This window comes from Dreissena polymorpha, chromosome 13 (assembly GCF_020536995.1).
Source record: "Dreissena polymorpha isolate Duluth1 chromosome 13, UMN_Dpol_1.0, whole genome shotgun sequence".
NCBI classification, from domain to species: Eukaryota; Metazoa; Mollusca; class Bivalvia; order Myida; family Dreissenidae; genus Dreissena; species Dreissena polymorpha.
Window position 1 is genome coordinate 24,269,696 of NC_068367.1, and position 14,512 is coordinate 24,284,207.

General features: G+C 35.6%; 1 protein-coding gene across 1 annotated transcript in view; it reads left to right on the forward strand.

Moving 5' to 3' along the window:
- LOC127855378 (unextended protein-like) overlaps nt 1-14,512 on the forward strand; it is a 45,128-nt gene that overhangs the window by 10,449 nt on the left and 20,167 nt on the right. The window contains exon 3 of the mRNA XM_052390880.1: nt 3,812-3,943. Within this exon, the coding sequence (XP_052246840.1) occupies nt 3,812-3,943 (132 nt within the window). The remainder of the gene's footprint in view (nt 1-3,811; nt 3,944-14,512) is intronic.

The window sequence follows — 14,512 nt, forward strand, 5'->3', positions numbered from 1 at the left end:
TTAATCTTGACCATTGACAAGTGAGGATGTTATTATACAGTTGTTTACATAATATTGATATGTTTACACTTACTCTTCATGTTTACTTACTCTGTACAATTTTATAGAATTTGCAGTACAAAAATACATAGTTGTATAGATTGCTTTATTGTCAAGATAATGAAATGAAAGGAACAAAGTGGGTCAATGCAAACTGTATAGAATGCTGAAAACTGTGATGCAGAAATTTATGGCGCACCAAAGGGGTCGAAACTTTAACTTCTGCTGCAGCAGAAAAAAATGCTGCTCGAGCAGCAATATGCTGATCTGCCAGCAATTTACTGCTCGAGCAGGATCTAGATGCTGCTCGACTAGCAAAATTCCAGCCCGAGCAGCATTTTTTTCTGCTGCAGCAGAAAAATCTTACTGGACCAGCATTTATTTTTAGAATAAGCCCTTGAACCCGCCAGCCAATCAAATTTGAGCTACCTCTACTGAAACAAAATAGACCTGATTATAACTTGAGAAAAAGGGAAACAAACTCATTATCTTTATTTTAATAAATTGTTATTAAATTCTCATCCTTTTTTCATAGTTGTTATTTATTTATTTTCAAATCGTTTTGCATTATTCACCTTCAAATGGCAAATACAACAAGAGTGCTGATTGGCTGATGCCATAATATAAAAATAAATGCTGGTCGAGCTGTATTTTTCTGCTGCAGCAGAAGTTAAAGTTTCGACCCCTTTGCGCCATAGAAATTCATGAAAGCTATAATGAAGCCAATGATGTCAACCTAAGCCTGACGCTGAGATTTATGACGGAAATTTTTTATTCCCCGCCGTAGGCGGAGGGATATTGTTTTGGCGTTGTCCGTCCGTCCGTCTTTCCGTCCGTCCTTCCGTCAGTCCGTCCGTCCGTCCTTCCGTCCGGCACTTTTGTGTCCGGAGCCATATCTTGGAAGTGCTTTGGCGGATTTCAATGAAACTTGGTATGAGAATATATATGGATAAGAGGATGATGCACGCCTAATGGCATTGTACACCATCTGTTAATAACAGAGTTATGGCCCTTTGTATCTTGGAAAAATGCTTTTTTGTGTCCAGAGCCATATCTTGAAAGTGCTTTGGAGGATTTCATTGAAACTTGGTATGAGTATATATATGGGTAAGAGGATGATGCACGCCAAATGGCATTGTACACCATTGGATAATAAAGGAGTTATGGCCCTTTGTATCTTGAAAAATGCTTTTTTGAGTGTCACTTTTGTGTCCGGAGCCATATCTCGGAAGTGCTTTGGCGGATTTCAATGAAATTTGGTATGAGTATATATATGGATAAGAGGATGATGCACGCCTAATGGCATTGTACACCATCTGTTAATAACAGAGTTATGGCCCTTTGTATCTCGGAAAAATGCTTTTTTGTGTCCGGAGCCATATCTAGGAAGTGCTTTGGCGGATTTCATTGAAACTTGGTATGAGTATATATATGGGTAAGAGGATGATGCATGCCAAATGGCATTGTACACCATTGGATAATAAAAGGAGTTATGGCCCTTTGTATCTTGAAAAATGCTTTTTTGAGTATCACTTTTGTGTCCGGAGCCATATCTTGGAAGTGCTTTGGCGGATTTCAATGAAACTTGGTGTGAGTATATATATGGATAAGAGGATGATGCACGCCTAATGGCATTGTCCACCATTTGTTAATAACAGAGTTATGGCCCTTTGTATCTTGGAAAAATGTTTTTTTGTGTCCGGAGCAATATCTTGGAAGTGCTTTGGCGGATTTCATTGAAACTTTGTATGAGTATACATGTATATATGGATAAGAGGATGATGCACGCCAAATGGCATTGTACACCATTGGATAATAAATGAGTTATGGCCCTTTGTATCTTGAAAAAATGCTTTTTTGAGTGTCAAATATAACACTTTTGTGTCCAGAAGCATATTGGTGGGGGATATCAATTCAATGAATTTGCTTGTTAAATATTGTCATGGAATTTGGGCTGCACTCTGGAAAAATACTTACTTAATGAATGTGCGGTGTGTATAATGTCCCATAAGCCTTTCTGCTTGGACTGGAATTTCATTTAGAAGGGACTCTTATTTAACCAAAAAAAATTTCTAAAGTCTGAAAGTATTTTCCAGGATAGTTTATGTAGAGTGAATAGGCTATCAGGAAAGATACTTTGCACAATGCATTAAGCCCTGTTTTTCCAGAGCAAGGCTCATATCTAACTTTCTGTGCTTGAGTTGAGTAAAATTCGTAAGGAATATTCCACTAATTTGCTTTTACAGTGACATTTACTTACAAAAGAGACCCGTAAGTAAATAGACAACAATGGAAGCCATGCTTATAATCAGCAAGACAGTATTCCAGTCCTGTTGGTGTGGTATACATGTGCTAGACAGTCATAATGTTGGCAACACCAGCTTTTTAATCATTGGCTTCTCAGTTTCAGCTGCTAACTAATAAATGATTAAGCAGAACGGTGATGGACAGGTTAATATAAAACAACTCCCTTATATTTGATTGAAGGAAAGTTTTGCTCATATATTACTTTCAGGGCTGGAGTTGATTAAAATGCATAAGGAAAATTCCACATATTTGCTTTGAGAGTGAAATTTAGTTATAAAAAAGATCAGTAAGTAAATAGACAACAATGGAAGCCATGCGTATAATCAGCAAGACAGTATTCCAGTCCTGTTGGTGTGGTATACATGTGCTAGACAGTCATAATGTTGGCAACACCAGCTTTTTAATCATTGGCTGTTGGGTTTCAGCTGCTAACTAATAAATGATTCAGCACAACAGAGACTCAGAGTGACATGTATTTCTAAAACAACTCCCCTTACTTGCATTGAAGAAAAGTTTTTTCTTGAGATTCCATGTATGGTCACTCTTTTGAACTGCCCATTTTATGAGCACAAGAACCTGTGTTCAGACATTGTTCCAGCCACTATTTCCAATGCAGAGTTTGCTTTTCTTTAGGACACAAAAAGAGCATCAAAATGATCAACAGAAATTATTCTTAATGAAACTTTGTCAGAACATTTATCCAAATGATATCTTATTCAAGCTCAAAACTGGGTCATGTGGGGGCAAATAACTAGTTCACTAGTTCAAATTAAAGAAAAGCTTGGGCTTGTGAACAAACTATGGCCCAATCTTCATGAATTTATTTCATTTGTTCAGAACATTTGTTCAAATTATATCTTGGTCAAATTTGAATATTGGGCACAAAAGGGTTCACAAACTAGATTATTAAGTTAAAATAATGATCAAAAGTCCACATTGTTGTCAAATCTTCATACAACTTGTACAGAAAATTGCTCAAAATTGTATCTTATTGGAGTTTGGAACAAGGTTAAATAGGGTTCAAAAGGGATCTAAAATCCTGTGTTATTTTCTGGTCTGAGTCACTAGAGTAGAATATGTCAACTTCAAAGATTGTGTCATCAAGAAGAGAACATTTTTGCTATATAATGGTGGCATTTGCTGAATAAAGCACTTGTGCGAGTGAGCAAGTTTACATTCCTGATTTCCAGCCTTTGTCTTGCTGATTTTGTATATAAAGTATAAAGTTTTAATAATTGAAACTTGGGAAATAGTGTTAAAATTATGCAAAATATTAATATTGTAAATAACTATTAGTATGAAATATTGAAATAAAAGGTTTAATGAGTTGCAGTCAGTCAATTAAATAACAATAAATATCAGATTGATGTTATGTCATCAAACTTCTTAAACACCATACACATAGAAAGAACATCATCTTATTATACTGAATACATTATTCTGTGGGTGTATTTTTTTTCTTCAGTGGACAACAAGAAAAAGATGCCTCGAATGCTGCCTCGCCAGGACTTCAGTGCTTTCAACCAGTCGGAGGACGACAATCGGCACATCCTGCCGCCACAGATGTCTGTGGCAGCCTTCCAGTTCCTGTCAACATGTATGAAACATCAACACATGATTACAGTAGATTTAGGTCCCTTCCTTGCATTCATTTACCAGTTCTTATATTTAGATCTCAAGAAATTACGGCCATTTTATGTCCTCTGCTTATATTCATGGTAGCCAGAAACATGTTTCTCTTGATATTCTTAGCTTTATCAGACCAGGGTTCGCACAGGGCTTGAAAAGTGCTTGAAAACGAGTCCAGGGCTTGAAAAGCCCTTGAACAAAGGTTGGCCTTGAAAAAGTGCTTGAAAAGTGCTTATTTCATGTAAAAAAGCCTTGAAAATGTTTATTTATGCTCAAAATTACTTTTATCATCGCTTTAATTATTTTACTTAAATCGTTCTTAAGGGAAATATTATGAAAATTTAACATAAATTCCTTCGCGCAAAAAAGTTGAATACGAAATATAAGTTTCGTACACTATTAAGTACGAAACGTTATGTGTACACGTCACAGATTATGTGTACTACGTAAGAGGTTCTCCATTGCGATCAATTTTTGCGAGTGAAAACGCAGGGATGGGGAAGTGTCGTTTCAAACCAGGGTGGTTAACTGAATAAGAGGAGATAGCTGGAAGAACTGGAAAAGGAAATCAATTCTGTTAAAGACAAAATTTTATAGTAACTGACTGCTGTTCAAATGTAATGAACCAGTCTGTTTGATGTGAGCATAGAAAGAGACAATGCGTTTGTTTGTAATAACTTTTAAAAGTAAATACAGTACAGCCAATGCGGAACAAACGTATTTCGCGATCCGCGGCGGCAAGGAGAAACGAGTCGATGCCGCGCCAGTCGTTGAAGCCGCGTCAGTATGCGGCGGCAAGTCGCATTTCGCCGCGAAACTTCGCATCTGTCCGCCGAGGCATGCCGCGATCCGCGATATATGATGCCGAGTCCATGCGCATCATGAAATAAAAAATATCTTAAAAATTTTTAGTTACATGTAGTAAACAAATTTTGAAAAAACACTTATAATAATAATTAAAATCATAATAAATTTATTGTGCGCGGATTGTATTAGCATATACATGTAAGCATAGTTAATGCGTCTGGCCAATTAAGTTTGTTTCCCGCCCGTAGTGTATGTATTTAACACATAAACAATGTCACGTAATTATGTTTTCTCACATACAAGTGGTCAAGGCTCCAGCATATGGTGGATTTATAAATTAATTGCATGTGGATTTTGCTATTATATTTAAGCTGAGAAAATTACCAGTTTGAAGCCACATCAATAATCAAGACGGTGAAGACGTGTTTGTTGTTTTGTTAATTATCAGCTTATTATAACTATTGTTTGAATATGTGTATGTTAACACGTTTTATTTTGTTCATATTATACAGTTAATATCGCTACTAATTACCCAATAATTCCGTATATTCCAGTTTTAAAGCAAATGCTGGTAAATATTTACGATACACAAACATTCTCGATATTTCCTTAAGTATCAAATACATTTTGGCATGTGTTACTATTTATAGAGATGATGAAATAACGTCTAATCGGGGCTTTTTTTTCAACTGAACACGCGATTTACGCTTGACGTGATGTTCATGTATTTATACAACAAAAATACACCCAAACTTTCCAAACAACGTTCTACATGTCTGCATAAATTTCGCGCGCTTATTATTAAACAAAGGATATTTTAGCACTGTTTATTTGACGCTAGAATTTGCCAAAGGTCGCGTTAGCATTAAAATTCGGAAGTGTGTTTCGGATTACAAATTTAATAATGATAATCGAACGAAACATTAACAGTTGCACGTAATTAATTCTACGCTTCACATACATGTATGTACATGTAGGTGGATATCTTTTCACTCGATCCGCCGCGTACGTATGCGGCGGATTTACTCCGCGAAAGTACGCTAGGTTATTACAGACTCTGCGTCGTTGCGCGGATCGATGCCGATTGCCACGGCGATACGCCGCGTGAACACACGATTCGGCGGCCGCATACTAATAATCTGGCCGTGGCGTAGCCGCGGATTATGTTTGTGCCGCGTTGGCTGTACTGTACATATGTGAGACTCATTGAGTTAAGGATGGATAACCTGTATTTCAATGTAATAACTAGAAATAACATGTATGAGTTATTGTGGAAAAAGTGTAGTGTGTTTGAGCAAATACAAAAAAATGATATTTACTTTGTTAATCTGGTTTGAAAATGCAGTTTTTAAAGGAAACTAACGTACGGTTCTCGGCCTTGAAAATGAAAATTTGGCCTTGAAAAATCCTTGAAAAGTGCTTGAATTTAGGTTTCAGATTTCTGTTTGAACCATGCAGACATATGTGCAGTCTGAACAGGCTAATCAGGGACAAATCTTTCTGCCAAAACTAGATTTTTGCTAAGAAGAGTCTTTCTTATAAGGAAAAATATCATAAAAGCAGAAAGTATCATCCCTGATTAATATGTGCAGATTGAGATGACAATTTATGCACATGCACAGCTTATTTTTATTATCTGCTTCCATAAGGACCAATGTAAAGATAACAACATTGTTTCTCACCTAATATGTTGGGAAGCTTAGTGATAACAGGATCAGTTCCGAACAGCAAAGCCAATATTCATCACGGTTCTGTATTTACTCATATCCATTTTTCACTTCTGCTGGGGATGGATCAATAGTCCAATAGATCAATTATTCCAATCCACCTGCCTGGTGTTCTTTCCCAGTTATAGACTTATACAATTATGACACATTTTTGGATTCAATTAAGCATACATATGGTAACTCAAAGTGAAATTATAAAATTATAAGAATAATTGATCATATGCTGAATCTATCTATCAAAAAATAACTTACTAGTTTATCATTTGCTAAACAAGAGTACATAAAAATGTCCTATCCATTAATTGGTGTCAGTCTTACCAGCTTAAACATCCAGTGTATGATAATTGTTTTAAAACAGTGAATGTGAGGCTTCCTAAATTTCATATTTTTTTGGTATTCAAATCTAGCTCAATTGTTTTAAACTTAAGCTTTATTATACATGTATCTTCCAATTAGATCATCCAATGAGATACTTTGGTACATTAATTGATCACTCTCAGTTCCTATGTACATGTGTTATCTGACGTGAGAGCTCTTTAAGTTACTTAATCATTACATATTTGTCCATTTATTTATTTTGATGGCGCCAATCTTCCTGAAAACATTTTAAGTGCAATTTATTAGTTTTGTAATGTCAGAAAATGTGTCTTTTTGTCATTTCGTAAAATTGCCTGAGAATTGGTGATTTGACAAAATGTTTAGGTCACCTGAGCACGATGCCCTCATGGTGAGCTTTTGTTACCGCCTTTTGTCATTTGTGTGGCGTTAACATTTTGCTTATTAACACTCTAGAGGCCGAATTCATGTCCGATCATTATGAAACTTGGTCATAAGATTTGTCCCAATGATATCTTAAACGAATTTGAAAATGGTTGTTATTGCTTAAAAAACATGGCCACCAGGGGGCGGGGCATTTTTCCTTGTATGGCTATATATGACTATATTAAAACCTTGTTAACACTAGAGGGCACATTTATAGTCCAATCTTAATGAAATTTGGTAAGAAGATTTGTCGCAATGATATCTTGGAAGAGTTCGAAAACAGTGATGGTCTGTTGTAAAACATGGCCACCAGTGGGCGGGGCATATTTCAGTAAACATGTATGGCTATAGTAAAAACTTGGTACACTCTAGGGGCCGCATTTATTGTCCGATCATCATGAAACTTTGTCAGAAGATTGGTCCAAATTATATATGGGTCTGTTCAAAAACATTGCCACCAGGGGGCGGGGAATTTATCCTTATATGGCTATATATGGCTATAGTAAAACCTTGTTAATACTCTAGAGGCCACATTTATTGTCCAATCTTCATGAAACTTGGTCTGAAGATTTATCCCAATGATATTTATGCCCCCCTTTGAAGAAGAGGGGGTATATTTTTTTGCACATGTCGGTCCGTCTGTCGGTTGTCCACCAAATGGTTTCCAGATAACTCAAGAACGCTTAGTCCTAGGATCATGAAACTTCATGGGTACATAGATCATGACTGGCAGATGACCCCTATTGATTTTCAAGTCACTAGGTCAAAGGTCAAGGTCACAGTGGCTGGAAACAGTAAAATGGTTTCCGGATGATAATTCAAGAATACTTACGCCTAGGATCATGAAACTTCATAGGTACATTGATCATGACTGACAGATGACCTTTATTGATTTTCAAGTCACTAGGTCAAAGGTCAAGGTCACAGTGACTCGAAACAGAATAATGGTTTCCTGATGATAACTCAAGAACGCTTACGCCTAGGATCACGAAATTTCATAGGTACATTGATCATGACTGGCAAATGACCCCTATTGATTTTTAGGTCACTAGGTCAAAGGTAAAGGTCACAGTGACTCAAATCAGTATAATGTCTTCCGTATGATAACTCAAGAACGCTTACGCCTAGGATCATGAAACTTAATATGTACATTGATCATGACTGGCAGATGACCCCTATTGATTTTCAGGTCACTAGTTTAAATGTGTTTGAAAATGGTTCCCGTCTTTTGAAAAACATGTCTGCCAGGGGGCAGGGAATTTATCCTTTTATGGCTATAATAAAACCTTGTTAACACTCTACAGTGGAAGAAACTTCCCGTTCGGGAAACTAGGGGAACCCACATATTGGTTTCCTGATCGGGAAACTCATGGACAAAATTTGCATTTTTATTCCCGATCGGGAAATAAAACAGCAATTTTATGGTGGGTTCAGAAAATTGGCTGGGGGAAAACTTTAATATACAAAAAATCTGTTTTTAACACCGCCTTTCTGTACTTGGAAATACATATCTAAATTTTATCGTTCAAACTTTTGTTTTAGTCCCTGGTTTTCTTTCAATACGGTTGCAAAATTTGTATAATCTACGTAAAAATGTTAAAATCAGTGGTTTCCCGAATTAGAAACCAAATTTCCTGATCGAGAAACTACCAGAATTGACTGAATTGACGTTTATGCTTTTGGACTTTATCTAGCGCTGACAATTGCTCTTTTCTACGAAAGCCTATTAATACTACTTAAATTTTAAATAAAAGCGTGCAAAAATGTATTAACGAGAAAAAAATGTGTTTGTACGCAAATAAACACATAATATCAAAAACCAACGCATTATAACGCTAATAAACGTGTAATAACACAAAATAAAGGCATAATACTGCGAAATAAAGGCGTACAAACGCTAAAAAAGGCGTAATAACGCAAACTTAAAGGCGTACAAACGCTAAAAAAGTCGTTATAACCCCAATCTTTAAGGCGTCCATACGCTAAAAAGGGCTTAAACAGGCAAAGTAAAAGGCGTGAAAACGCTTAAAAATGCGTAAAACCGCCAACCTAAAAGGCGTACAAACGCTAAAAAATGCATAATAACGCAAACTAAAAGGCGTACAAGCGCTTAAAAAGCGTAATAACACCAAACTAAAAGGGGTACAAATGCTAAAAAAGGCGTAATAACGCAAACTAAAAGGTGTACAAACGCTTTAAAAGGCGTAATAACGCCTAGGGCTGTAACGAATACACTAGGTGATGAATACGATACGTATCACGAATACAGGGTGGCGAATACAAATATTTATTCGCGAATATGTATTTAAATGAACAAAAGTAATACCGACAACTTGACATGACATTATATAGTATGAAACTATGAGTATCTGTCAATTTGATTAATTGAGTATCATTGCATACCGAAAATATGAAATATAACACTGTGAAATAACAGAACACTGACTAGCACTGCTTAAACTTTGAACACAGTTTTGAAACTTTTTTAAGAAAACATGACTAGTACCAATTAAATCCTTGTGTAGAACAATTAAGAGTCAACTGTTGACACATAAGTGACTGTACCCATTTACATTTTTAGTTGATAAGTTGCACAATAATTGTCGTAAAGATAAACAAAAAAGAAATTACATCTGCTAATCCTTTGTTTGTATGTTTGAGCATCAAATCACCAGTATTAATACCTTTACATTAATTTACTGTGATTTTTTTCACCCATTTGGGAACGGGTCCAGTACCCATGCCATTGTGAATACAAGATGTGCATTGGTGATTATGAATCAACACACAAATACAGTCCACTCTTGTTATCTCGAAGTCGGCGGGAACAAGAAAAAATATCGAGATAACGAGAGTTCGAGATATCCGAATAGGCGTTTTCAAAGAAGTATGCGACGAAAATTTACCTTGTTTTTAACATCTTAATACCAGCTAAGAGGTCTAACTAAAGCCGTCACCGTGTGGAATAATACTCTCTACCTGATATATACGCGTTTTTACGAGGCACGATTAATTTTGCTATTTAAATGCTTAAAATGACGTTTTAAGTATAACATAATTGCATGCGGTTATAATATTTCTAAACTATCCAGAAAACATCCGGTAATGTTGCTATTTAAAGTTATGATGCAATTGACGTCCAATCAAGACGAGGGTTTTCCATCTGATCATTCGTAAATCACGTTCCGGAATACTGAACTGTACATGTACATTTTGTAGTTTGAAATGCAAAGTTCAATCGATTATTAGTAAAAATATAACTCAATGCATTTTGGAATATTGTTTGTAAAAACAATTAGTATTTCAGCCTTTCGGCAGGCTGTGTATTAATTGCAGTTAATTGATATTAAAGTGACAGTTAAAGTGACAGACCTTACTCAAGTGTTAATGGCTAGCGACATTACACACGTGTGATTATTGATGCAATTAACGGATCAATTTCCTACCGCACAGTATCGGGAGCAGCCGGGCGAAGAGGAAGGTTGAAGTATCAAAGGAAAAATTTCTCACCTTTTGCTGACACTGGAACAGTTATTCGCACTTCGAGATAAACCACAGTAAATACATGTAAAATCGGGACTCGGGACAAAGTTTTATATCGAGATATCGAATTATTCGACATAAAGAAAATTAACATATGCGATGTTTATTTATATAGATAAAGAAGGAAAAAAGTTGGGACATTGAGCTTACTTCGACATATCGAGAATATCGAGATATCCGATGTCGAGATAACGAGAGTGGACTGTATGAAGAAAACAGCACAATAAACAACCATCTTACGGCATTCATTGTGCATGAAAGTGCTTTATATAAATTGTATTTACATACACTACCCATCCATCCCACAATTAAAATAAAAATAGTTTTTTTTTGGAGGGGGGGGGGGGTATTTTTGGTAGTATACATTTAATTTTGTCTTCTAAATAAAACCTTATCATTACCCTTTTATCAAATTCCAGTAGAAACATCAAAACAAATCTTTACAAAAAAACTTTGACAATCACCACATTGTTCCCAAATGACATCAATTAAACCGATCCCTCAAAATAATCTGAAAGCAGTCAATGCTGTCGGTAGACATCAAAGGTCTTTGACGTTGGGGCCGATTTCTAGACGTTTAAACTGTAAACTTGTAAAACTCTCAGCAGGTGGCAAATTGCCAAAAGGCATTGATCAATACTACGTTACCGGCAACATGCAGTACTGTCAGATACAGCATTAATACATTTGCTCCATACTTTGCCCTAAGAGGATGCAATGTGTGAAAACTATCGGAGATTTGACATGATTGGATTATTAGTGTGAGGAAATATATTGTGTTTGCTGGAATTTAAATGGGAGGTTGCTTTACAGGTAGTGTTTGTTGATTTACTTTAAAATGAGGGCGAAATGAATTTTGCTTATCTCTTTAAAAAAGGCCATATAAGCCGATGTCGTTTTCGCTGATTGTTTACTCTATTTTGATTGGGATTTTTTTTTTGGAAATTGGGACGGGTTCGGTTCATTTTGGGAACGGCTCTGTAAGTCATTGGGAACGGATCCGTTTACCTGACCCATCCAAAGAAGGAAAAAAAACAACACTGCATTAAACAACCATCGAAAGATTTTTAAATTCAATGTCGTAAATATTCAACCGGTGCCCGCCATTTTTGTTGATAACCTCACTGTGTAACATAGTGGGTGGGGTAAACATGATGAAAAACGCCAGAATAAGGAGAAAAACATTTAAATATAGGGGTTTATTGTATGAACCTTCATTTGTATGGTAAGATAAGATGATTAAACATAAACTTTCAAACTCGAAACCACGTTGTTTGTATTCGTCAAATATTCGGTTCTGGAGGTGGCGAATAACGAATACGATTCGTCCACAGCAGTATTCGAGTAATTCGAATATTCGAATGAATCGTTACCCGGGTTTTTTTTCCTTCTTTGGGACCCGCCGAAAATCGGCCCTTTCCCCTCGGATTTTTTTTCCCCTCAGCTAGTAAAATTTCTCCTAGATTTCATTTTCCCCTAAAAAAAAAAAAAAAAAAAAAAAAAATTTTTTTTTTTTTTTTTTTTTTCCTTTAAATATATAAGTTATCCTGATCCACTGTAGAAACTAGAAAAATCTTGCATAATTAAATTATTTGTTGCCTTGAATTTGTTTTAAAAACAGTAAAATATGTTAAATTGATTATTTTAGACTTTGCTTATTTTCCCCAAGATCCAGCTTTTCGCACAATTTTTTTCCCCAAAATTCGACGTTTCGCGCGATTTTTTTCCCCTCAAAAAAGGCCAGGCCCTTTCCCCAAAATCAGATAAAAACCCCTGGTTACAGCCCTAATAACGCCAATTTCAAAAGCGTACAAACGCTTTAAAAAGGCATAATAATGCCTTGTGTACTATATAATGTGATGACTTCTTTGAAGACATTAATTCAAACCAAAGCGTTACGAGTACATTTGAGTTTATTGAATTGTTAAAAACAATTTCAGTCATTCTGGAAATCGTCCCTGAAAGCCAGAATAGGTGAGCGCAATATATCTTTTTTCAAATGTATTTCTTGTTCAACATAACCAGAGATGACACATTTTCAGTTACAATTTGAACTTGTGTCACTCGTAATACGATACGTAATGCTGCTTGAGCGATGAAACTGTATAAACATATATTAACCAGCATGTGCAATTGCGCGTCTGGATATTTTGGATCATGCTTTCGTATGCACAGTTATGGCCCATATTTAGCAAAAAGGACTGTAAAACTGTGTAGCACGTAAATCTATAGTAGTTTTGCTAGAGGGATGATACTTAATTAACATTTTCAGCATGTAAATCTATGCACTTAAGTATCTTGATGCATTTAACATGTAATCATATTTAAGGACCCTTTTTGAAAAACAACAACAACAACAACCCAATAGCATTAAAGCCTTTTGTTGTGAATAAAACACTTACTGTGTAACTGCTAGCTCGATTATACGTGTCTTATATTAATATTAATCACCACGTGTTTTCCTAATTCGATTAGTGTTCAATGCTCCTGCTGCATAAATTATCGCAAGTCATCTACGTCAAACGCGATGTAAAAGAGCTACGCCCAATTAAAGAAACACTATATTTCTAAATCACTTTTCCAGGAACATAGCTATTATATGACATATATTTATACTAGGGATGTCAACGAATATCCGAATATCCGAATATTCGGTCCCGGACCGAATATTCGGATACTGTTTTTCGAATCGAATATTCGGAAGAAAAAATAAAAAATCGAGTTATTTCAAAGACTTTGTAATCGTAAAATTTGCTTCAAACATTGTCAAAAAGTTGTTCCTCGTGTCATAATGTTTATTCCGGTAGGCGCGATAATGCGTCGCTATGGTGATGACAGTATACCGGTCATAAATCCCGCTAACAAAGCCAGACACTTTGTATCAAAGTTATGATAGGTGCAAATCGCGTCGGCAATCAAAACACCGACCTGCACTTGATCCAATGACTCGAATTATATTTAAAATTATCAAAGATTAAATGAGTAAAGGTGAAGCCAACTTTGTGTAAAAAACAAATAAGACCGTATGGCAATTAAAACACCGGCCCGTCTTGACCTAATAACTCGAATTACATTTAAAATGATCAAAGATTAAATGAGTAAAGAAAGAGCCGACTTGGTGTGAAAAACAAAACAGATCGTATGTCCAATCACGTTGTCCAATCAAAAAAGCTTTTAGAAAATAATTTACTCAACCTTTAATGAGTATTTGCGTATCGTTTGGTCCAAATATTAACTAGTTACTCAATATTCAATCAGGTATTATACTTAAAGAAATGTTTTTGGTATTTCACCCTCATTTAATTGAAAATATTATAATTGCTACACGCATAAAGTAAATATCTGTCCAAGCAAAATGCCACCTACGCCTTCCGCTGCTTGGAAGTATTTCACGACATCATCCGATAAGAAGTCACCGATCCAAGTGTCTTTTAAACGTGGCAACTTTAAAAGACTGACTGTTTAGTCTGTTAAACAGGTTCAAAGTGTGGTGTGGCTATGTACATAATTCGTTTAAGTTCAGCTTTAATTATATGTAGATCTAACTGTTTTGTCATGTAATTATTTTGTCGTCATGTAAAATTATGTTTCTCGTTCTATTGTTGATGTACGATATTAATAGTTTAAAAACAGTTTTTGTCATTCAATTTTAACAATAAAAAGTAATCAACAAAATCAGCTTCGAATTAGCGACGGCA